Source organism: Callorhinchus milii, unplaced genomic scaffold, assembly GCF_018977255.1.
Source record: "Callorhinchus milii isolate IMCB2004 unplaced genomic scaffold, IMCB_Cmil_1.0 Scaffold25, whole genome shotgun sequence".
NCBI classification, from domain to species: domain Eukaryota; kingdom Metazoa; phylum Chordata; class Chondrichthyes; order Chimaeriformes; family Callorhinchidae; genus Callorhinchus; species Callorhinchus milii.
Window position 1 is genome coordinate 6776171 of NW_024704766.1, and position 26905 is coordinate 6803075.

Below are 26905 nucleotides of genomic sequence, written 5' to 3' on the forward strand. Positions count from 1 at the left end.
AACAGCCATCATCAATGTTAGCTTGTAAGCCAGTGGGTCCAATGTCTCCAACTGCAACAGTTTAAAAACTGTGTCTGATGTCTGTCACAGGCCTCATCACAGAAGAGTTGATTTCTCTTAATAAAAGGCAAAATAGATTTCTCTTAATGTTACTTTAACTCTAGGTCAGCCAGATGTACAGTTTCCTGTAGTTTTGTTTTGCGCTGTACACTTGTAGTCCCAGCGCCTTGGGACGTCCTCCCGACGTGAAAGGCGCTATATAAATGTAATCTTGTTATTGTTGTTGAAGACACAGTAAAATACCTACACTTGGTATTGTTCTGTCTCCCTAATAGTTGTATAGTTATACAGTTTGGCTTCTCTTTCATAATCCCACTAACTTCATTATAAGTGACCTGCCATCAAAAAAGCTGGTCATTTTCACATGCAGATGCCTATTTGCTGGACTATTTTTATATGAAATCACAGTTAAAGCCTAAAGGCAGCTTGCCATACTAACTCACGATTATTTAATAACTGACCACGGAATATCTTAATAAAGATCTCAAACCAAACTTTGTGTACTTGTCAATCACAATATAAATAAGGCAACAATTTCTGATATGACCTTACAGCCAAGTCTTAGTTCAGACAAAACAGTAAGTGGAAATAAAGTGAACTTTGATGTAAAAAGTGAAAGTCAGTCCATGCTATTTAAACTGCAGAAATATAATGTTTTCAATACTACTCACCCAAATATCAACTTTAGGCCCATCATACTCTTTTCCTTCAAATAGCTCAGGGGCAGCATAAGGTGGGCTCCCACACCAAGTCTTGAGTAGTTGGCCTGGGGTAAAGATGTTACTGAACCCAAAGTCTGAAACACATAATATGTTCTGTTCAATATATTTATACAACTCAGGAAAGAAATACATTTCATTCAGTGATCAATTCACATGCAAAATCCCGATTTATATATCTACTACTTAGCATATTTGAAGTAATGTTTTCTGTTTTCTGTAGAAAACAAGCATTGAATTTGTCAGCGATTCAACTGATGGGAACATGAAGTTTATTCAGAGGTAGTGAGACAACATTTGTTAAATTAATAATGGAGTAATGTGCAATACTGAAAGAAAGGACAACAGAAAAGCCATCAAAAATAGAGGTTACTCTGAATTCACAACAAGTTGTATAGAATTATATGCACTGTACACATTAAATATCAAAATTTTGTTATTACTGTGAACTAAAGAACAATACCTATCCCTAACACGATAGCAGCAATCAGTGTTGATGTTTTTACTATGTAACTAATTGAACTATTAATAATAAGTTAATAATAAGTTAACAATAGTTAATAATAAATGATAAGGCGCAACATCAAATGCAATGATTATCATTATTAATTATTATTCATTGTTTAATTGAATATCCTCAGATTTCAAAGCCATGCCGCTTTGGTATCAAGTCCACAAATATTGATCTGATTTTCAAACGTTTGAATAAAACAGTGCTCAAATCTTCTTGTTTGTCCGACTTAGTGGTGGAATAAGTTCTGCCCTAATGACAATCATTTAAAATTGTTTCACAATTATTTCCTACATTGGGTATGATGGGAAAATAAACATCCTGTGGAATATTTATACATCGAGTAAATTGCCAAACAGTAAGAGACATTATAAGTAGATATGTACTTTTAAGAACTTGCAGGAAATAACAGCTATACTCAGTTAATTCCCAAACAGATTATTTATTAAAATGATAAATTGTTTCCATAAAAAAAATTTACTATGGAGTTTGAACTCTCTGCTGTGTACACATAAACTGTTGTTATCCCACACAAGTAGTCTAGGAACTGTGGCCACATGAGAAATATCTCGCTCCACACTGTAAGGTCGTAAAAACTAATTTAAGAATTGCATTTCAAACATGTAGGAGACGTCATCATAGCAACAGCAGTGAGATGCGATATGAATTGCTATGCACAAGACTCGGATTACTTTAACCCAAAGAAGGTGCAAATGGAAATAGTTATCTCATTGCCTGTGGTGATTTGGTAACCACTTCTGTTTACAATGCTAAAAATATGCCTGGTGATGTTACAACATTTTAATCTAGCTATTTTCAGATAAGATTTCGATGAAATGGTTGTGTGAGATGACGATACAATGAATGATAAAGAAGATTTTATGTTTAAGTCAGACAACAGAAAATAAACATATAATAATAATCCTTCTATTTGATACTGGGCCTTATCACATCGTTGAGGCGTCTCAAAGCTCTTCATAGAATAAACTGTGAAGTGTAGTTACTGTGGGCGAAATACATCAGCCAATTGTGCACAGCAGCGCCCCACAAACAGTCGTGGATTCAGTGACAAAATTATCATTTTATAAAAATAATAATGATATCCTTGCATTTTGATATAGCATATATACATGGTGAGGGATAACCATGTTTATTTATTTTAGGCCTCTTATTGCACCACAAATCTTACTGGATTATTCATTCTGGTCACAAAGATATGGTCCAGTATATGCTAACTCGCACATCATTCAAAATAAATGCTTTTGTTCTGCTTTTCCTTGCTGGCAATCAGGAAGCTGTAATGGTACTTTGTTTTTTTTATTTCTGTAAAAATCGACTCCCACAATTTGTTCAATTTAAACGTCTACACTGAGAATTAGTAACCATTCGCGAGCCAAGAGTGGATTTTGATCCTCTATGAATTTATTCCCATCAGAAGATGGAAATTTGTGGGGGAGTAATCTGACTGGTCGAATGATTTTTTGGGGGGTCAGTCCGGTGTCTGACACAAGTGTGTGGCCCATCACCATGCTTAAGATCCAAACCAAGTTGAGATTTCAATGCATCCCACCTACACATGGAACAACAACAACAACAAGATTACATTTGTATAGCGCCTTTCACGTCGGGAGGACGTCCCAAGGCGCTGGTCAGTGTACAGCAGTTCAGACCCGAGCTGGGGTCAGGGGAGAGAAGGGAGGGGAGGGGATGGCTGATGGTATGGTTGAAGAGGAGGGTCTCGAGGCGGGGCTTGAAGGAGGATAAGGAGAGGGCGAGGCGGAGTGATTGGGGATGGAATTCCAGAGATTGGGGGCAGAGTGGCTGAAGGCTCTCCCACCAATGGTGGGGCGGGTGGGTCGGGGGACATGGAGCAGGCCGGAGTCGGCTGAGAAGAGGGAACGGGCGGTTGGTAGGAAATCCGAGAGATAAGATTGTTGGAATGCACACTCTATCTCTCTCCCTGGAGAGACACATCCTGCTTACCTAATTCCGGAAAGTATACGCGCAGGATGGCAAGAGCCAAGGCTTGGGGACCCCAGAGTGCGAGTTGGGGTAACTGCTGGAGTCTAACCAGCTAAAACTGCCATTGATGACAGGTCAAATGAGAAGACATTAATTCATGGCAGAGATCCAAATTGAATAAACTCAAACTAGCAGAACTGCACAACTATGACAACTTATTATTTTGATCTACTAGCATACGCGTGAAGAGTCTAGCATACTTACGATGGAACAGAAATGATCAGATTAATGCATTTGGTGCACCCAATTCCTGAAATCAGTGCAAAACACACTGAAATATTCAAAGCTCCAGAGTAGAACTTCCACGGACCAACAAATTACATTTTGCACACCACTACCAGAAAGAAAGTTTTTTCGTCTCTCCCTACAAAATATCAACCACAATAATCAGTAAACATGTCAATCTGTCCAACTGCAGAAGGGAAATTCAATCCAATTTAAGGTCTCCATCAGCTTGGGTATTACAACTTGGGTATTTCTCCTCTCAGAATTTACAGCCCTGGTCAATTGTGCTATATAGGCTTAATATCAACTCAATACTGACTAGAGAAAAAGGTCAGTCATCAGAACCAGTTATTCTTTTAGGACAGTAAAGAACAGGGTTTAACTGCATATAAAACAGAGAACCATTGTGTTGCAGCAAACAAAAATGTAATTCAGTTTGAGAGGAATTGTGAATAACAGGGTTGTGTGGGACAAAGAACCAATTGTGATGCACTGAAAAGTGCGGGGAACTTACTGAATTTAAAGAAAAATTAAAAAATTCAGTCCAAAAAATTATCTAACTTCCTCATACAGTACTTTATAAAATTCTTGGCTTCAAATGCCTCAGCATACGTCTGCAGCTGAACGACGTGCAGTAAATGTAATTAAATTGCAGGTACGAGAATCAGCAAAAAAAAACTGTTCATTAAGGCTATTTAAAAGCTTTGGAACAGCTTTGAAAGGTCCATAATGCTTACTCATGGTTGAAATAGTGGTACTCGAGTGGTTGAGGTTTAAAATGGTGTCATCACCAGCCCAATCTTGACAGCTGCTTGTAGTTCTCCAGTGAAGACATTAAGTGGACAAAACTCTCTTCACCTACCCCCCCCAACCACCTCAAAAGACCCTCACTAAATTCACTCAGATTCTGCTGGAAAAGGTTTGTCATAAAATATCAATGAAGACCTTTAGAGATGTGCTCACTGCTGCATCAGACCCACTAGAAAGCTTGTTCCTGTTTGAGCAATACAAGGAGAAAGAACGAAATAAAACACTTCCTCAATTTTGCCTACTTTCCTGAAAACCCCAATGGAGAAACCAAGCTCAACAACTCTCATTCCCTTCAATCCCGGGGTAAACCTAAAACTAAAACCCTGTTGAAACTGGTTCCTAGCAGACATGCTAACGGTAATAAATTGCGCTCAAATCGTTCTTTATTCAAAATGGAGCTTTTTCTCTAATTAAACCGATTTACTGTGTAAAACGCAAAATACTGCAGATGCCGGAAATCTTACGAAGGGTCGTGGACCCGAAACGTTTACTCACTTTCCTTTCTCGATAGATGTTGCCTGACCTGCTGAGTGTTCCCAGCGACTTCAGATTTACTGTTGGACAGATCTGCAATGGCTAGTCAAACGATAACTCGGAACTGCTTACAAGAAGTGTATTCGTTAGTCTGGCAGTTTTTTTTTAAGACTTCTTTTAGACCTCAGTGGTTTACTGAGACTGAAGTTATGACTAACAAAGGAACATTAGATTCTCATTCCATCATTTACACTTTTCCCCAAGTGACACTTCAAGGCTGGGAAAATGGTCATCTCATCACAAGTCCATCAACTAGTTTTCTTATTTCATCAAATGAAAACTACAAACTAACTGGATACCTGTTGCTTTTCCCCTGGATTTAATTGCTAATTCACAATGCGTGCATTGATTTTCCTCTAAAAATATAAAGCAAAGATGCCTTAAAGTAGCAAATTATCTTAAGAGTTGCATTTTGCACAATCGCAATCTTGTAAGTGTGCAAATTAAATATTTAATTAAATATTAAATATGCTAATAATAATAATAATCCTTGCATTTGATATTGCACCTTCATCTTCGAGACAAGTGAAAGTGCTTCACGGAATATACTCTAAAGTGGATTGACTGTATATTTTGTGGGCAAAACGCTACCAATTATTTGGAAGATATCAACATTAATCACTGTTTCTTGCTTCCATTAGAAGAGAAGTTGGTAAACGTTTTGATCGATCTGTCCATGTTTTTGTTATCTCGGTCAGTTAGTGATTATTCTTCAGTTTATTCTTTAGTAGTAAAACTCAGAAACTATGGCAAATACTAACATTTCACAAACAACAGATTTTAACTTGGTAAGTCATAATTCTGTGATTTATTTAGGCTTTCAACATCGCATTAAATAAGATGGGAAGAAATTTGTCCAAAGTCACACTAGATAAAAATGCCATTCCAGACTATTCCATTTAATAATAATAATCCTTACATTTGACAGAGTGCCTTATCATGTCAGAAGGATGTTTCAAGGCCTTTCACAAGATTTACTATGAAATAGAGTATATGTGTAGGCAAACGTGGCAGCACACAGCAATGTCACAGAAAGCCATAAAACGATTGAACAATTTTATTTGGAGGATTGTTGGCCAGGACACCAGGAGAAACTCTATTCTCTTTAACGTTCACTGAACAGGCAGACACTACCTTGACCCTACAACCTTCTGACTCAGAGGTGAGAGCGCTACCACTGAGCCAGGCTGACACATAAGTCAATACTGAGCTAAGTATTGACCTTTCCAATCAATTTAGGGAAACAAATTTCCATAGCTTCTGGAACTTTTTTCAGCTGCCACATAGCCCTGTGATCTAAGGTGACCTTGTACTCTCTCATTCCTCAGTATACACCATTGATAATCCATTAATGAACCATAGTTACATTTAAGAAGAACTGCATTCATCTGCATTGTAACACAATACTGAATGTTACAACAGCGGTAACTGTATACTCACTGTCTTGTCTCTCAGTTAGCACCATATGCTAAAACATTGTCAGGACAGACACAGCCTGAGATTCTGTGTCAAACTGCCGTCTTCTCTGACACCATGAATATAATAATAATAATACTTGCATTTGATATTGCACCTTAACACATCTTCGAGACGTCTCAAAGCGCTTGACAGAATATATTGTGAAGTGAATTGACTATATTTTGTGGGCGAAACGTGCCCAAAATTGTGACCAGCAGTGTCCCACAAACAGCTGTGGATTGAAGTGACCAATTTATTATTTATTTTAAGGAATTATTATCCTCGGAAAAGCGATCCACCAATCGACCAACAACTGGGTTCCTACTTACTGCTGGGTAAACAGACCCGTGTGGAGTAAGGAAACTTGCCCAGGGTTTCGCCCCGCCCGGGAATTGAACCCACAACAACAACAAGATTCCATTTATAGTGCGCCTTTCACGTCAGGAGGACGTCCCAAGGCGCTGCACAGTTGGGTCATGACCCGAGCAGGGGGGAAATGGTCAGGGTGAGGGGAGGGAAGGGAGGGAGAGAGGAGGGGGGAAATGGTCAGGGTGAGGGGAGGGAAGGGAGGGAGCGAGGAGGAGGAAGAGAGTCGAGAGGGGAGCTGAAGGCTCGGTCAAAGAGAAAGGTTTTGAGACCGGCCTTGAAGGAGGAAAGGGAGGAAGCAAGGCGAAGGCACTGGGGGATGGAGTTCCAGAGCCTCGGGGCTGAACCCAGAACTTCCACTTTGAGGCGAGTGCTCTAACCACTGAGCTACAGGACGCCAATGGGGTCAGTTGTCAGCTTTCCTCATTTGCATTACTGGAAAATTACAGGTGAGTCGTAGGAGAATTCATATGAATACAGGTATCAAGAGACGGCATTAAACTGTGTGTCAACTTACTTTAAGGCAACAATAATTGCTATTTCCAGGAATACATTAAAGTAAAATTGAACATTCTCAGTTAAAAAGTGTGCATTACTTTCCCACATTTTTAACTAACGACAACTTGACGGGACTATTATGATGTTGTGCCACCATATCTTCATGTTCTTCATTACAATTACAAATTGCATTTGTCTACAAGTAAACAGTAACTTCACATTACATCCTGTGAAGGGCTTTGGGATATCCTCCCGACATGAAAGGTGCTATACCAAATGCAAGATTATTATTATTACTACAACTTTACTTAATGTAATTTGGGAATTTCCTTTTACTTATATAGCTACGTTTAGATGAGTTCGGATTGATGATCTCGGTTCACATTTACTAAAACTAATTTGTTAAGATATTTTACATGTACCGTTGATGATATTGGCAACCTGTAAGTACTAGTAGGGTTCACGTGTGCCTCAAGTTATAGTTTGACACCCGACTAATAATTAAACTGACAGTTTTTCTCTTGCATTTTGAACCAGCTGACAAATCCGTCTCATCTGTGAACATTTAGCAGAATTTTCCAAATGATTTTGCACTGTATAACAAACAAGCAAAGTGTGACATGCGAGTGCTTCTACCGCTAACAGCATTAATGTTTCAAACTAATTATCTGAACACCTCACACACAAGCCCTTTGAGGACTCCAGTACTCTGTCTGCATAAAAAATTATGCTGTGTTTATACTGCAAGGAGAGAAGCCTCTTCACCCCTGGCAGTGAAGCAAAGTGGGAAGCCAGAGTGATGTTGCCTCTCTCCAGCGTTTTTAGTCAACTGACGCAAAAAGGGCACTCAAGTTGGCATCAGGTGTTTTAGTATTTCTGCTGTGAGGGTGTGATTCGCATCACATCTGACACTACATGGATCTGGGATGATTTGCATAACCAAATCTCCATTTACATGTCACTTTGGGCAGTGAATGTTGTAGTTATTTGGGCTAAACGTAGAGTATAAAACTAAGTTCTATGTTCATTCCCAGAACTTTGCCCAGCGCATCCAACCATCAAAATATTATGCCGTGAAACAGAACACGGGTCCATGCCAGTGTTTGTCCAGACTACATGGGTTCTAATTGTGTATCAGTAGAGTGAGTGAACAAAAATCTGAAGAGTATCCACATTCAACTCAAACTAACATTGAGCACCATCCGGGAGTGAATCATGCCAGTTATTTTTTAGTGCCGCAATTAAGATACCCAACCTCCTCCATTGCTGTATTGCTGTGCACAATTGGTTGCTGCGTTTCGCCCACAAAATACAGTCAATACACTTTACAATATATCCTGTGAAGCACTTTGAGACGTCTCAACACATGATAAGCCAGTATATCAAATGCAAGGGTTATTATTCTTATTCAAATTTCTCTATATTTCAATAACCATTGTTAAAAACATACGAAAACTCAAGGTTGTAGCAATCTTAATGAAAATGAAAAACAAAAATCCTAATAATCGTTGCATTTGACATAGTGCCTTTTTATATCGGGAGGATGTCTCAAAGCGCTTCACAGGATATATTGTAAAGTGTAGTGGCTGTGTATTTTGTAGGATAAATCAATAAATACTGTCCTTAAAAAGTTGCAAAAAAGATTCAGAATTAAAAATGTAATACTGGCAGTGATCATATAGTCATAAATGTCTGATCATACAATAATAATAATAATGCTTATCATGTTGTTGAGACATCTCAAAGCGCTGCACAGAATATATTGTAAAGTGGATTGACTGTGTATTTTCTGGCCCAAACTGTATTAGGATGTTTGTGATAAAAGGTACTTTACTGTACAATATGGGTTCGTTACACATAAAAATCGTTCAGTTTGATATTCTTTTATGTTAAACTTTGATACGCATAGAAAGCAAAGCAACTGTAAGGGAGTGAGACTATTATTAAGAAACAATAACGCTTTGACTCTTTCAAATGGCATTCTATTTCTGCATGAGCAGATCTGGTCAGTATTCTCAGAAATCGATGCTTTGGAAAGTTACAGTAAAAGCCTCCACACTCCACTCCACAATCCATCAATTTTACAGCCATTAAATTGTAAATCATATGAATAAAATTGCAGAAGAAATGTGAATTTTCCTTTTGTTTGAGCAAGACAGTGTAAATTATCTGATTATTTAAGGACTTTTAGTGCTTTTTCAAAAAAAACTTTCACCCTCAAGCTATTTTCTCCACTCTAAACACGATTTCCTGGGCTGAAAACAATGTCCTCTCAAGCTCTGCCAATGTTAGATTGTAACTGGCTATTATTATGAGATAAGCAAGCATGACTTCAAGGGGCTTTCCCACCAATTTTCTCTTCTGATTCTGTGGGAAACCTTCCACATACTTCTCCTCTTCACCTCCACAAGACCAAATAGTTGGCAGTCACAGGCAAAACTCCAAACCTAACCATTCCAATACTTCAGCCCCTACAATACAATATGACATTAGTATAGTGCCTTTCAGATTGGGAGGACATCCCAAGGCGAGCTGGACAGTCAGGGGTTTGGACCCGAGCTGGGAGTCGGGATCGGGAGGGTGGAGGGCAGAAACAGTAGCCAAAGGCTTGGTTGCAGCGGAGGATTTTGAGACGTGCCTTGAAGGAGGCAAGGGAGGGAGCGCAGCGAGTGGAACGTGGGATGGAGTTCCACAGGATGGGGGCAGAAAGGATGCATCATCTATATTTGACTGTTTCAAAAATATATGCTTCATCTTTACATAGAATTACAGCACTGAAACAGGCCATCTGACCCAAATGCTGGTGTTTACACTCCACATGAGCCTCCATCCATCCTAATACACACTCCCTATCCTTCTGCACCCCTCCTTTATTTCCTTCTCCTTTATGTGTGCTACAAATGTTTTTTGTGGAGTCCTGTAGCATATTAGTTAAAGCTCTCGCCTCACAAGCAAGAGGACCCGGGTTTGATTCCTGGAACAGGCGAAACCTTACTCCACACACCTCTGTTTACCTAGCAGTAGGAACCCAGTTGTTAGTCAATTGGCGGATTGCTTTCTGGGGTTAATAATCCCTCAAAAAAAAACTTGGTCACTCAATCCACAACTGTTTGTGGGACACCGCTGTGTGCAATTGGCTACTGCGTTTTGCCCACAAAATATACCTATCAATTCACTTTGCAGTATATTCTATGAAGTGTTTGAGACGTCTCAACGAGATGATGGGCGCAATTATTATTTTGTCATTCTATAGGCAGAAATGATTTGCAATAACATTGACATAATCCTGTCATAACCAAATTGCAAAATCAAGAGTCGTTTACATCAGTTGAATTTATGTATTTAGTTACAAGTGCCACAGCTACTGTATTGCACGCAGCCTTTATACTCTCATAAAACAACTACAATTTACTCGGCAGGGCTGAAGTGCTATTCATTGCCCTTTGCCTTCTGTTCAGTTCCTGTGCACCCTCCTCTCCGCTCTGTTCACTCGTATTTTTGTAATTTTCTCTTCTTCCCACAGCTGTCAACATTTCCAAAGGTTCATTATGTTGGGTCATGCATGTCTTGCTTGTAACTAAACCAAACTATTGCTCATTACATTATGCTGGAACAATACAATGGTGTCTGTGTACTTTAACTGTCTCAGTGCTAATTACAGTACTAAATTCTTGAACACGCACTACATAATCCTGCAATACAGACGACATTAAGCTTTTCTGGTTAGTTAAAATTACAGTAACAGGTGATTTACTTTATTAAAACTCCAGCTTCCAACCACGTTATTTCATTAACCTTAGAAACAGTTCAGATTTTAATAACAATAATCCTTGCATTTGATACGGCGCCTTATCACTTCGTCAAGACGCCTCTAAGCGCTTCACAGAATATACTGTAAAGTGGATTGATTGTATATTTTGTGGGCGAAACACAGCAGCCAATTGCACACCCCAACGTCCCACAAACAGTCATGGATTGAGTGACCGAATTTTATTTTGAGGGATTATTCCCCGGAAAGCAAACCGCCAATCGACTAACAACTGGATTCCGCCTTACTGCTAGGTAAGCAGAGGCTATCTATTAAACTAAATATTTTAAATTAGGAAGTCTCCATACTCATTACACTAAGAAACAAGAGGGCAAACTACATTTCCAAGGGAAATACCTCCAGCTTCTTTTGAAAATACAATAAAAACAAGTTACAAACAGCACAGCAAGAGATGTTTATTCAACCTTTTCTCAGCCGGAGCGTTGTGCAACCTTAAATAGGATTATTAGTACACAACCTTTTCTTATGAGTTCAAAAGGCAATAAAATGTTATGACCAATATAAAACTCTGTCGGAGATTGTGACTTTGGTCATCTTGATATAGCACCAAGTTGCTTTGGTGGAATGACTTATGCAGGCAAACAAGGCAGCTAATCTGTGACATCAATGCCCGCAAACAGGAATGAAATAAGTCTTCAAACCTTTTTTGGTACATTAGACAAGAGAGGAATATTGGCCAGGATACTTGGAGAAATCACAGAGCAGTTCACTGAACAGCTGTGTTCCAAAAACACTTCGTCCCCAGTCTTTGGCGGGAGTATAACAGTAAGGGAAAACTGAAAGATAATAAAAAAATTGGCAATGATTATTTTAAATATATACCCAATGAGGACAAAAACTTGCTGACTTAGAGAGGCAGCTGTTGTTTATGGATTATAAAAATATCTGATCCCTTATCTAAGCAGAACAATGAAGAAGGTACAGTCCTTCATATAGTCCAAGGACTTGACTAATGGATATTTTGATGTGATCTTATTTGTTTAAAAAAATTATTATTAATGTCGTTATTCCACATTCAAATAGCTGAAGAGTTTTAACACACAACCTGCATAGTGTTTATGACAAATAGGCAGAATGCAGTTCCTAACAGATTAAACTGGAAGTAACAAAAGCATTATTTGTGGAATCTTGTAGTATATTGGTTAGAGCGCTCGCCTCACAAGTGAGAGGACCCGGTTTGATTGCTTGGCAGGCGAAATGTTGGGCATGTCTCCTTCCTGCACACACCCTGTTTACCTAGCAGTAAGTTGGAACCCGGTTGTTAGTCGATTGGCAGATCGCTTTCCGGAGGTAATAATTCCTTAAAAATAATAAATAATAATAATTTTGTCATTCAATCCACGGCTGTTTGTGAGACACTGTTGTGCGCAATTGGTTGCCATGTTTCGCCTACAAAATATACAATCAATCCACTTTCTAGCATATTCTGTGAAGCGCTTTGAGACATCTCGAAGATGTGTTAAGGCGCTACATCAAATGCAAGGATTATTATTTTTATTATTATTATCAACACACGATATGCAGAGTAGTGCTTATTACAAAAAAATAGAAAGAACCAAGCTCCTGACAGGTTAAACTGGAAGAGCAGAAGCATTAATTTTTAAAAATAAGTAATATTTTAATGAAATGGTTAAAAAGATTATGGTGGTTGATCTTAACAAAATCTAGTACCATTATTGTAGATAATAAATTAAAATACTGGGTTCTTTTCATGTTAGCAGTGAGTGGTAAGTGAAAGAGACTAAGCACTATTTCTGATTGAAGTAGGAATACCATTAACATAAAGGAGCACTTCACGATACATCATCCACAAAGACCAAAATATGACTGCATTAGGGAGCATAAAATAAGTGCATAAAACAAAAGAAATAACTCAAGAGGCTCAAATAATGACACCAAAAAAAAACTCAGAACGTTTTACAACCATCCCCTGAACCCCACTATCAAGAATAATACCTTCAATTTCAATTTATAGTGTTTCAAATTATCCCAATTGAACAGCACATAATTATTAATTTTAAAAGCAGAGCAACTTATGTAAGCAAAAGGAGCAGCTAATCCGCACTTGCAATGTCCCACAAACAACAGTAGGACTTGAATCTGTGATTTTTTTGGTCAGCCGAGTGTCTGACAAATGAGGAACCCATCAGAGTATCCAACTCAAGCTGTGAATTTCACGCACCCACCTACACATGGAAATTCCAGAGATAAATCGGAGGGACGTAGCCTGTTTACCTAATTCCGGAAAGTAATCAATATCATAATGATAATAATTCTTCCATTGGATGTAGTGCCTTATCACATCTTCCAGACGTCTCAAAGCGCTACACAGAAGCGAATTGAAGTATAATTGAAAAGTGTAATGATTAAAGTGTAAAGCGAATTGACTGTATATTTGTGGACGAAACACGGCAGCCAATTGCGGACAGCAGATTCTCACAAACAGTTGTGGATTGAAATGACCAATTTATTATTGTTTTTTTCTTGAGATTACCAGTCGTGTGATAATGGGTCTAGAAAATGTGAAAAGCTCTATATCAAATGCAAGGATTATTATTATTATTATATTTTGGCTTTTGTGGGCGAAATGCAGCAGCCAATTGCACATACCAGTGTCCCACAAACAATCGTGGATTGAAGTGACCACTTTATTTTTATTTTTTTGAAGGAATTATTATTACACCTGGAAAAGCAATCTACCAATCGACTAACAAACAAGTTCCTACTCCCTGCTAGGTAAACAGAGGCATGTGGAGTAAGGAAACTTGCCCAACATTTCGCCCTGTCGGGCGGGAATCAAACCCAGGTCTCTCACTTGCGAGGCGAGTAGTCTAACCACTGAGCTACAGGACTCCACAAATAAAGATTATTGAATGCAAACTATAATCCACCACCAATTCAAATGAGCAGCAAATTAAATCCTACTTGGTAAACTAAATTACTGAGTCTGTAGGGTATCCCTTAAGAGTACTGAATAGCCTTTGCAGCTTTACAAAACAACATTATTCTTACACACCTATAAAATCACTTCCACCAAATTTATATTTTCTTTTTTCAAAAATAAGATTTTATTTTATAAAATAGAATTAGAAAATTGTGCAGAAATGCCTCACCAGCGTGCAAGATATATTAACTTAAGGTTTATGTTTGCTAATATTTGGCAGAAACTGTACCATTTGTTGTAGACAGACAAGACCTTGGGCAAAGCAGAAATGAATTTAATTTACAATTACAACTGAATTTGCAATTTAAGTGTCTTGTAACCACAGTTCAAAAGCACGACAAACAAAAAGCAGTGCCTCGGGACTTTTGGAATATAAACCGTTTTCGGCTCATTGCAACTGCACCACAATTACTTTTCAAAAGATTAGCAATATCACCAAGTCTCTTCCAGATCCCCCACAGCAAATAATTGCTCTTAAATTAAAATATAAAAGGTAAGTCTCATCCTCTCCTCAGTTAAACAGAACTCGCTTCAGTGGAAGGCGCAGGTGAAATACAGTAATTACAGCAAAGTCCCCCACAGAAAGTTCAGCAGTTCAATCTCTTAAAAAGGTACACTCCAAGTGAGGAGTTATGTTGGCAATTCCTGAGGTCAAACATTTTTAATGTGTGGGAGGGTGAAAGAGAATGAGACAGGGGCTCAGACAAAGGGGGTGGTGGGGCGGGTGCTGAGGGGGAAATCTTGTGGCCTCCAAATCCCGAATCAATCCAGGTGAGGATAATAATAATAATCCTTGCATATGATACAGCGCTTTTCACATCTTCTAGACGTCTCAAAGCGCTTCATAGGATACACCGTAAAGTGAATTGACTGTTTATTTGTGGGCAAAACGCAGCAGCCAATTGCGCACAGCAGCGTCCCACAAACAGTCGTGGATTGAGTGATTAAATTATTTTTTTTAAGGATTATTATCCCCGAAAAGCAATCTGCCAATCAACTAACAACCGGGTTCCTACTTTCTAAGTAGGAACTTTGTAGGAATGTGGAGTAAGGAAAATTGCCCAACATTTAGCCCTCCCGGGAATAAAACATAGGTCTCTCTCTTGCAAGACGAGTGCCCTAACCACTGAGCTACAGGATCTTAGACAAGTTTCCTTACTCCACACGCCTCTGTTTACCGAGCAGTAAGTTGGAACCCAGTTGTTAGTCGTTTGGAGGACTCTTTCTGGTGGCAATAATCCATCCCCAAATATTTTGGTCAATCAATTCAAAACTTTTGTGGGACACTGCTGTGTGCAATTCTCTGCCAAGTTTCACCCATAAAAAATAGTCAATCCACTTTACAGTATATTCTATGAAGTGTTTGAAACATCTTAACGGCGTGATGAGGCGCTATATTAAATGCAAGGACGTGGTGAATCTGGAGTTCCCCTCTTTCCCAACAGGGAGTAATCTCACAAAATCTACACTTTTTAATCTTATGGTAGCTTACAAACTCTCCATTTACCATTCCCGCTTGGCTCAGTGCTGACGTGAGAGATGGGGGGGGGATAGAACATGGCATCGAAATACACAGGAGAGTAACTGAAGTGTTCAATGTATGAAAAAGTTGAACATTAAGTTTAAATTAAATTTCTAATCATTGAATTGGTCACATAAGTTCAAACATAATATTTGAGAGCCCTCCCTGTAGTGACAACAACAACAACTTGGATTTATATAGTGCCCTCCACGCCAGACGGCGTCTCAGAGCACTTCACAATAACGGATCCAGGGGCCGAGCCAGGGGGAGGGGGAAGAAGGTGACCAAAGGCGAAAAGAAAGGACTTTAGCCGAGACCTGAAAATAGGAAGAGAGGGGTCGAGGCGAAGGGAGTGAGGAAGGGAGTTCCAGAGCCTCGGGGCGTAGTGGCTGAATGCACGGCCGCCGATGGTGGAGTGGAGGATTCAGGGGACAAGGAGGAGGCCAGACCTGGCGGAGCAAAGGCAATGGGCACTGTTGTGAGGAGAGAGGTCAGAGAGATAGGGGGTTGCAGAGCAGTGGAGGGATTTGAAGACAAGAGTGAGGATCTTGAAGTCGATCCTCTCTGGTCAATGCGTCAGAGGTGTAAGAAAGCGGTGCTGGTGAGGGACCGGATGTGGGGGAGGAAGGATAAATGGGGGTCGAATCTGACGCCTAGGTTGCATATGGGTTTGGAGAGTTTTAGGGGGTTGCCCCTCAATTGTATCATTGGCTTTCTCCAACTCAACGTCAGCAAGACTGAGGCCCTCCTGATTGGCTTGCGCCAGTGCCTCCACATCTCGGGCGCTGGCAGCGTCTGCCTCCACGGCTGCACACTCACCCTCACTAAGCCAGTCAGGAACCTGGGTTTCTTGTTTGACCCTGAACTGTCCTTTCTCCCCCACATCCGCGCCATGACCGACACTGCCTACCACAACCTCCGCAACATTGCCAGACTCCGCCACTGCCTCACCCCTCAGGCCCCCAAACCCTCACCCACGCATTTGTCACATCAAGGCTCGATTATGGGAACTCCCTCCTCATCGGCCTTCCCAACTCTTCCCTTCACAACCTGCAGATCATCCAAAACTCTTTTACTCAGCTCTTTTACTCTCAGCTCTTTTACAGAGCTCTGCAGCTCTTTTACTCTCACTCACTAGGCTCCGTGACTCCATCACTCCCACCCTCGCCCGACTCCACTGGTTCCCCATCCCCCAGAGGATCAAGTTCAAGGTTCTTGTCCTCACCTTTGAGGCCATCCATTGGCCTCGCCCCCTCCTACCTCTCTGACCTGCTGACTCCCTACCAACCTGCCTGCTCCCATCTTTCAGCGGGCTCCGGCCTGCTCCATGTCTCCCGCCCAACCCACCCTACCATCGGTGGCTAGGCTTTCAGCTTCTCTGCCCCCTACTCTTCTCTTCGACCGTGCCTTTGGTCACTCTCCCACCTCTCTGCCTTCCCTCACCCCTACACCACCCCTCCCCCATGCTCGAGCCCCGACACCTGACTGTTCAGCGCTTTTGACGTCCTCCCGACGTGAAAGGCGCTCTATAAATGTAATTTTGTTGTTATTGTTGTTGGCTTAATCTTCACCTTTTCTAACTTCGGGGAGCTTTCATTTTGGCTACTTCAATGGAAATCCCATTATATATTGCACTTTGCCAAGATCGGTTACTTTATCCACGAGTGGAAACATGTGTTTCAGATTTCTTGAATGGAAAAAATACTGTATGAAAGGAGTATGGGAAGACTTTCATTTTGAAAGTCTCTTTATAAATGTAAAAAAAAAAGTTTTCCATTTCTCTTACCTGCAAAAGGAAATGGTATATTTTTGAGTCACTATCCAGCCTGCTGTAAACCTGCTATTGCTGAGATTAGCTGATTCCCTGGTCCGAATGCTAAACCTGACATTCCCACACCATTAAACAGAACCCCCCCGCTCAGCGGACTCTGGCTTTCAGCCTCTCTACCCTCACTTTTTGGAACTCCATCCCACAATCCGTTCATCTTGCTCCCTCCCTTGCCTCCTTCAAGCCCCGTCTCAAGACCATCCTCTACCACCGTGCCTTTGGTCACCCTCCTATCCCTACCCACCCTGCTCTCCACCCCTCCTGATCGGGTCCAAATCGCTAACTGCCTTGGGACATCCTTCCGACGTGAAAGACACTATAAAATGTAATTTGTTGTTGTTGTACCCACTGGAGCTCCAATTCTGAAGTTATTGTGCTAAACAACGGTTCCAAATCTCAACAGGTACTGGAAATGTTAACTGGAGCACCAGGCCTGGACTAGCTACCATTTGTTTGCACTAATCAAGAGAAATCTTGTACTCCTTTTTACAAAGTTGATATTCTGAGTATAATATCGATAACTAAACGGAAGATTGTCAACAAGATGTTGAGACACTGGTTGATCAATGGTTGGACTGCAGAAAAATAAAACTCAAAATTAAACAGCAAAACTACCAACAACAATTCTATAAAAAAAACTTACATTTATATAGCTCCACCCATACTGGGTAGTGTCTCTTTACCTCATCAACAGATGATTTTATATCGCAATATAAAAACTGAATGTAATGTTACTGTTCATTCCTCATAATTGTCTTTTTTTCTTGATTTTCTTTTGAGTATCAGAAGATTAGAGCACAATATATTTTTGTGTTTTGTTTTCTTAAACCTGAGCTGAAATTATTTGGTAGTATTTTTTGAAAGAGAAATATTGGTATGAGTCTTATGACAAGTATTTGTTTACCCTCGCTCTAGGATATGAAAATTATTATTCAGTCACAGCATATTTTATTACTGTATAAATAAAAGCTGCAGCAAAACTCAACACATTAGGATCTAATTGAAAGAATAGCTAAAAAAAAATTGTAATCATGTAATCACAAACTCACTGCTTGCATATCATTACTTTACTGGGACAAATGGCAAATTAACTAGTTTAGAAGTTAATTAAAAGTGCCACTAATAGAAATTTGGTTTCTTTTAAAATAAAGTAATCTTAGGACATCATTTTAATTGGAACACAACACTGGGATGGAAAGCAGGTGGTTAGGTCTTATCGCCTCACACCTGGATCCAAGGCCATGTCCTCGGAGACACCACAGCGGATTTTTTTCCAAAAGAAGCCCAATAATAAATTAACCTTCTGTTAAGGTTAGTGTTCCAACCTAACAGACAAGGCCAGAAAACATGAAGGAGATAGCTTGCCCCTGAACTATTTTGCCAGCTCATTTTTTAAACCTGTTGGTTCCATTTCTGTCATAAGGTTTTGAGGTATAGCTGATTTGTATAATGTGGTATCAGACTTGTATCTTCTCTGAGCAAATTAAAGGCCATTTGTTCATCTACAGTCAATCCACTTTACAGTATATCCTGTGAAGTGCTTTGAGACGTCTGATGATGTGATAAGGCGTTATATCAAATGCAAGGATTATTATAATTATGTACATGACTACAGAATAGACTGTAAAGTGAATTGACTGTATATTTGTGGGCAAAACCCGGCAGCCAATTGCACACAGCAGCGTCCCACAAACAGTCGTGGATTGAAAATGACCAATTTATTATTGTTTTGTTTTTTTGGAGGGATTATTATTAGGTGTGTGGAGTAAGGAAACTTGCCCAAGGTTTCGCCCTGTCTGGAATTGAACCCAGGTGTCTCGCTTGCAAAGCGAGTGCTCTAATCACTGAGCTACAGAACTATATGTTCACAGTGCATCTGCATACAATACAAATGAGCCTTGGGAGCAGCAAACTAAATGCCAAATTGCACGTAAATAACCTAGAAATATTTTAAATAATATTAATAATCATTGCATTTGATATAGGCTTATCACAACAACAAATTGTATTTATATAGCGCCCCTCACACGTCTCAAAGCACTTCACAGAATATACTGTCAAGTGAATTGACTGTATATTTTTGTGGGCAAAAAATTCCACAAGCAATAATTCATGGTTTAAACTGGGTAAGTAACAATTCATCGCGTGGACACTCGTAGTCAGACCTTTAGTCATTTTCTAAAGGAAACAAAACTTTGAACAAGTTTTATTGAGGTGATAAATTACTGATCAAGTACAAACTGTTTCTAGGCATTTGGCCAGACACACAGATGGTTTGCAGCACATTCAGCTTTGAAAGAACCCAGAGAACGATTAGGAAATCACTTATCAAATGTAATGAAAATCCAATAAGTTTCAACTCTTTGAGGTGAGTCTTTGCTGCTTAATGACATACGAATTAGACACGGGCAGATCTGAACAAACTGTTTTTTTCAGAAGCTGCTCAGTCTCTGAGAAAATCAAGACACTTTGAACTTTGTACAACTATCGCGAAAATTTACTGACATTACAGGTTGCTATTCTTGGAAAACCATAAAATATTTTAAATAAGAACACCCTAAAGATTTTACAATGCCAATTTAACTGTTTATCATTTCACTTAATTTGATTTAAGACACAATGAGTTCATTTTCCCAGATTATACGCATTATCACTCCCATTACAAACTTAATCAAACAGCGCCTTTGGGCTTCATTATATCCAGCCTTGAATCGCTTAATTTTCCTAAATGAAACTGCCTTTTTGGAGGCCAACAAACTGCCACAAATGCAATTTAATGCAGTGTAGAACGTGTTGATTCTTGTTGTTCTAATATGAAAGCATGCACTGAGATGAAGATGCATTGAGAAAGTCTCTCATTAGAGGTAAAAGTTAATAATAATCCTTGCATTTGATACAGCGCTTTATCAGGTCACTGAGACATCTCAAAGCACTCCGCAGAATATAGTGTGAAGTGAATTGAATGTGTATTTTGTTGGTGAAACGCAGCAGCCAATTGAGCATAGTAGTGTCCCACAAACAGTAATGGATTGAGTGACCAAATTTATTTATTTTTGAGAGGGATTATTACCCTCCAAAAGTGATCTGACAATCGACTAACAACCGAGGTTCCTAGTTACTGCTAGGTAAACAGAGGCATATAGAATAAGGAAACTAGCCTAAGGTTTCACCCTGCCCGGGAATCAAGCTCGGGTCCTCTTGCTTGCGAGGTGAGCAGGTTAACCTCTGTGTTACGGTACTGCACAAAAGTAAACAATATTTCTGTGGAAGTCACCTTATAATTTGGTATATCCAGCCACAGCATTTCTCCCCAAAAGAGACAAACACAGCACAGCGGCAGCTGCAAGAAGCAATGGAGCTGCTCTCACGATGTGACATTCAAATAGGACAATGAGCGACATTTTACTTTGAATTTTATTTTTTAAAAAAGGCTGTTACCATAACAACACTGCAGATAAAACGAAAATGGTAATAATTAAAACATGTGGACTGAAAGCAGAAATAAATTTCCATCTTTTGCTACATTATTAATTGTAAAACTGGAGAATGCAGACAACAATGCGGCCTACTTGTAATAAATTGAACAGTGAGGAACGAACATCAGTGTCTCAATTCATTTCCTGTGAAACTCTCTATATATTGAAATTATTGCACTTTAAGGGAAACTAAATGCAAATCTCAATCAAAAGGGGAGATACTTGTGCCAATATATTGTGCTAATTTGCCTACTGCCCTGTAGATGATAAAGAAGTTTGGATGAAAAAGGCTGGAGAAGGATTCTGGGCGATATGATTGCGGTCTTTAAAATTCCGAAGGGACTGGATAATGTAGACCATGATAAGCAGTTTTACTGGGTACTGAATAGTAGAACCAGAGGGCCTGTGATTGAAGGGGGTAAATTCAGAACAAATCTGCGGAGACACTACTTCAGTGAGCGCGTAGTAAACAGGCTCCCCAGGGAGACAGTGGATGCAGAAAGTGCAACTTAAATAATAACTTAAATGTTTAAATGCAGGTGAGGAAGACTTCTAGGTGTCAGTTTTCCTTGAGTGGATGGTCACAGCATTTACAGTATCTGTACTGAACAACACCGCCTTGCACTTACAAACTACTGTTCACGTACGATGAGCATCTCCAAGTGCTTCCCAAAGACAATGGGGATCAATGAGCACTGAGCAAAGGAAGGGGAGTTTAACGCATGGTCAAACAGATACAGTTTTAATAGAAGACACGGAGAGAAGGCTGTTGTTGTTTTCAGTCTACCAGACAAAATGTAAGCATACCAATATAAGTTGCTCATCACAGACTTGTGGTAACCATGTTCTGGGTTGACTCAAGAGTGATGTTTAGATCAGGCAGGCTTTCCATGCAACGCGCCAGCTAAGAACGCTGAGTAATTAACTCTACTTGCAACTGTACAAAAAAAAACCTAAAACCACAGGCTCAAAGCAAATGTTTACAACCACTGACTTTGAGACCAAATTGAAATTGGGGAATTTGAATTCAGCTGGACACGTTCCAGTTTGTGCCAAGTATACTTACTGGGGCAAGTGTTTCCACACTTTCTTCCAAATAACGAATACATGTCTGGCAGAAACACTGGCAAATAAAGTTGATTTCTATTCTATTGACTACTTATTCTTCGTATGCTTCAACTACGCCTTTGGTCACCCTCCTATCTCTACCTAGAATCATCCAGAACTCTGCAGTTCGTATCCTCTCCTGCACCAGGCTCAGTGACCCCTCACCCCCATCCTCAACCAGCTCCCCATCCCCTGGAGGATTGAGTTAAAATTCCTCGTCCTCGTCTTCCAAGGCCCTCCACGGCCTTTCCCCTCCCTACCTCTGCTTCCTGCTAACCCCATATCAACCTGTCCGTTCCCTCCGCTCAGCAGGCTCTGGCCTGCTCCACATCCCTCGCCCGCCCCTCCCTTCAGCCTTTCTGCCCCCACCCTATGGAACTCCATCCCACATTCCCTTCACCTCGCTCCCCCGTTTGCCTCCTTCAAGGCAAAAAACGCAGTCACTATATCAAACCCTCCTCTTCGATCAAGCTGGCCAATCTCTTACCCTCGCCAATCCCGACCCCCAGCTTGGGTCCAAATCCCCACCTGCCAGCGCCTTGAGATGTCCTCCCGATGTGAAAAGTGCTGTACAAATGTAATTTTGCATTGTGTTGTATCCTCCCTGCCCTCCACCCCGCCTGATCCCAACCCCTAGCTCAGGCGCAAATCTCTGACTGTCCAGCAGCTCAGGATGTCCTCGCAATGTGTTAAATTAAACATCTTAACATAAAATTAAACATTTTTATAGACAACCACAACAATGATCTTTTAGCAACTTGACAAGTTAAACGACAAAAATGTAAACACACAAGTGGAAAGCAATGCTGTGGTTTTCGAACCTGAACACCAAAACCATATGTAAAAGGAGAGAAATAGCAGTTTTATCATAAACTTTCATGGGAGCTGTGGTTAGGAGCAACTTAATGTTAGTCACATTTACCAAAGATTTCTTGTTGAATTCACAACTGGATAGTTACCATCAGCTCATTAAGACAAGTTCCAGAGGGTATGCAGCTTTCAAGAATAGTAACGTTTCAACTTCTAAAATAATAATCCCTTCAAAAACATATTGAAAAAATAATTTGGTCACTCGATCCACAACTGTTTGTGGGACACTGCTGTGCGCAATTGGCTGCCGGGTTTCGCCCACAAAATATACAGTCCATCTACTTTACAGGATACTGTGTGAAACGCTGTGAGATGTCTCGAAGACGTGATAAAGCACTATATCAAATGCAAGGATTATCATCATTATTTTATAGTTTAATCACAGCCCATTCAAATCTATATTAAATTTGACAATTTCTGTGAAGAGCTACAGACAACACTACCAAATTGAATAATTGCACATAAAAATATTCATGATAACCAGACCCAGCTTCTTCTACACCTTTTGTTGTCCTTCTGCTGCAGGTTTGGTATTGCTGTGGAGCCAAATATGATGCCAAAAGGAAAGCACAAACTAAAGGATGCAAGAGCTGCTCAGCGGGGTGGCCGTTTCCTTTTACTGTCACTGTTACGAAGCCCATGTCTTTCAAAACATTTATTTTTGTTGAACCTCTGGTATTGTAGCCTTTTAACTTCTACTGATCGCAGTCAGTAAAAAACAACACTCCATGCAGACTTCCGAGTGTGCCCCCAAAGAGTACCGTGGCTCTCTCCTCGGAATCAGAAGGTTGTGGGTTCAAGCCCCACATCGGGACTTGGAATCACATAGTCTAAGATGACACTCCAATGCAGTGCCGGTGGGGTTTTGCATTGTCAAAGGTGCCGTCTTTCGGATGAGACGTTAAACCGAGGATCCGTCTGCCTGTTCGGGTGGACGTTAAAGATCCCGTGGCGCTATTCAAAAAGAGAAGAGTTTCCCCCGCCCCACCATCTCCTGGCAAACAAATCCCCCCAAGATGTTTGTGGGACATTGCTGTGCGCTGTTGTGTTTTGTCACATAAAACCCACAGCCAAAAAGCACTTTATAGTGTATCCTTTGAAGCGCTTTGAGATGTCTTGACAACATGATAAGGTGCTATATTAACTGCAAGATTATTATTTTGATTATTAATCCTAATTCCTGCCTTGTGTCAGCCATTTTTACCATAAATATTCCTCACTGCTTGGAAGTAGAATTCACCAATGGGCCAAAGGACACCTCAGTTGGTATGCCTAAATTTGCAATTGCTGAAATTTACAATTTCGCCCACAAATATACAGTCAATTCACTTTACAGTCTATTCTGTAAAGCGCTTTGAGAGGTTGAGAAGACGTGAAAAGCGCTTTATCAAATGCAAGGAGTATTTTATTTTTATTATAGTCACACAACAAAAACGTTAATACTTGTGTTAATTTACATTACAGCTTGAACATAGCAGGGAATTTCAAAGCAGTTTTTGGCAGACTTAAGACTTTTTAAACTTTGGCACTAACTTGAAGCAATTGACTCTAGGTTAATTAACTGTTTCAATAAAATAATTGAATACCTCGTTAAAGACTGGTTGGGCAGTTACTGGGACAGAGAGACTCAGATGGTGATACACCGCATGAGGATTTTTGTGTCACTGGAGTTGGAGGGAGAAATATTGCCAGTTCAGGCGACCAGACACTGGCTGCTTTTGTTCTACCCCCAAACCCTGACACAGGTGCCCAGCCAATCGTGTAAATTGTTTTGAGATATCCTCCTGACATGAGAGACACAATATAAATGTATTTTCATGCATACAGCAGATGGAAGAATATTTTGGTATTTTTTCTCATCTTTGGAGATTTATCCCGGACTATACCTCATGCGGCAAAAGTGCTTTGAGACGTCTCAATGACATGATAAGACGCATATCAAATGCAAGGATTTTTATATACTTCATGTGATCCATGATGTAGATTTTGGCCAGTCTATAAAAGAAGCAACAACAACAACAAATGGCATTTATATAACCTTTCACATCAGGAGGATGTCCCAAGGCACTGCACAGTGAAGGGTTTGCACGCGAGCTGGGGTTTGGAATCAGGAGGGTTGGAATGCAAAAGGGGGGTGAGGGTGGGAAAGATGACCAAAGACCTTAACAGTTCTCATCTCATCCAATACTTGCTTCTGTTGTTATTACAACAATGGGAGCACTTAATAATGTTTGCAGCCAGCATTTCTGTAATTGACCAAGGGAGCTTTACCGCTGAGCAGATGGAAAATCTAAGCATTTTAACAAGAGTTAAAAATACTGCTTTCAAGAGGGAAGTAGACAGGCATATGAAAGAGAAGGGCTTGAAGGGGTACGGGAATAATGCAGAGTAGTAGGATTTAAGCGATATCCTTGCTCTGTGAGCCAGTGCAAGCTTGATGGGCCAATTTTTATGTTTCTATGAAATCATAATTTTCAGTTTTTTGCCACGAGTACAAATACTGCTGAAATATATAATTGAAACGGAACAGAACACAGTCATATTTGTATCAGTTCACTCGCACTGAACCCTTTTCCTTAAGCTACTCTGCTGGGTCAGTAAAGCCCTATCACCTCCGATCCACGCCCAACTCCACTGGCTTCCCATCACATAGAGGATACAGTTCAAGATCCTGGTCCTCAACTTCAAAGCCCTCCATGTCCTTGTTCCCCCCTATCTCTGTGACCTCCTAGCCCCCTCCCATCCTGCCCGCACCCTCCAGTCAGCGGGCTCCAGCCTGCTGCACGTCCCTCAACTTTGTCCGCCCACCATTGTCGGGCAGGCCTTCTGCTACTCTGTCCCCACCCTCTGGAACTCCATTCCGCAGTCCCACCACCTCCCTTGCCTCTATCAAGACCCATCTCAAGACCCTCCTCTTCGACCGTGCTTTCGATCACCCTGCTCCTCCCCAATCCCTTCATCCTCCCGAATCCCGACCCGTAGCTTGGGTCCGAAACACTGACTGTCCAGCGCCTTGGAACGTCCTCCATGCAAATGTAATTTTGTTGTTGTTGTACAGAGCAAAAACATTTCCAATGTAGTCAATGGCACTCCATACCTGATCAACACCAATTATATTACTTGCTGGTTGTAAAATGAAGAGTTCCACTTCCATGCTGTGATTACTGAGTGTTCTGGTACACAATCAGAACAGTTAATTTCAATGACCTGTCCAGAATTCCAAGTTGGAAGTCAATCCTAAAGGTTATTAAACTGTGATACATCAACGTACTGAGCATCATGATTCAACCATCATCGCCCCTCACATACGCTGGGATAAAATAACCTGTATAAAAGGCCAATTAAAGTATACCATGCTAAATATACCAAATTGTAGGCACTCAAAAATGCTAATTAATTGAGTAAAATCTAGACCTAGGTGAAATTTCTCTTTGTGCTTTCTTCAAAGTGAATTTCCTTACTCTAAAATGCAGTGATTTAAACTCCCAAACAAATAACTTCTACACACCTGCAATCTTTATGTTCAGGTTGGCATCCAGGAGCAGATTTTCAGCTTTCAGATCTCTATGCACAATGTTCCGACAGTGGCAGAAATGGACTGCTGCGACGATCTGCTTAAATTTCTTCCGTGCTTCTTTCTCTGCCATTCGTCCATGAGCTACAAGATGGTCTATATTGAGGGGGGAAGAGAAGACAAAATAAATCTATTATATTTTACCAGCAAATGATAACACTATTATAGCACTATTATTTCACCTTGGCTCAACTCGAAAAAACATACAAGTTTAACAATGAATATTTATTGGAGCTAAAATCAATGTCACTGCACACACATCGATATTACACCCAAACCACCTACCATTCAATGTGAACATTTTACACAGTACATCCATCCTCCAAAAAATGTTCCATGTTAATGTACTGCATTATAAGTATTTCCTCCTTATGGTAAAATAATAAGAAATAATAGTTTAACATAATTTTAAGATCCATAAAGAAAATAGCACCCTAAAGAGTTAATCCTTTAAAATTACACCAACCACAATAATATAAAGCGGGCACCTCATAGTTAACTTAAAGCAAAGACCCAGAGATTCTCATTTCCTTGATGTGGCAGATTAAAGTG

General features: G+C 40.2%; 1 protein-coding gene across 1 annotated transcript in view; it reads right to left on the reverse strand.

Annotated features, from left to right (window-relative positions):
* sik3 (SIK family kinase 3) overlaps positions 1 to 26905 on the reverse strand; it is a 145162-nt gene that overhangs the window by 40389 nt on the left and 77868 nt on the right. The window contains exons 4-5 of the mRNA XM_007907315.2: positions 26288 to 26449; positions 732 to 856 (exon numbers count right to left, since the gene is read on the reverse strand). Of these exons, the coding sequence (XP_007905506.2) occupies positions 732 to 856; positions 26288 to 26449 (287 nt within the window). The remainder of the gene's footprint in view (positions 1 to 731; positions 857 to 26287; positions 26450 to 26905) is intronic.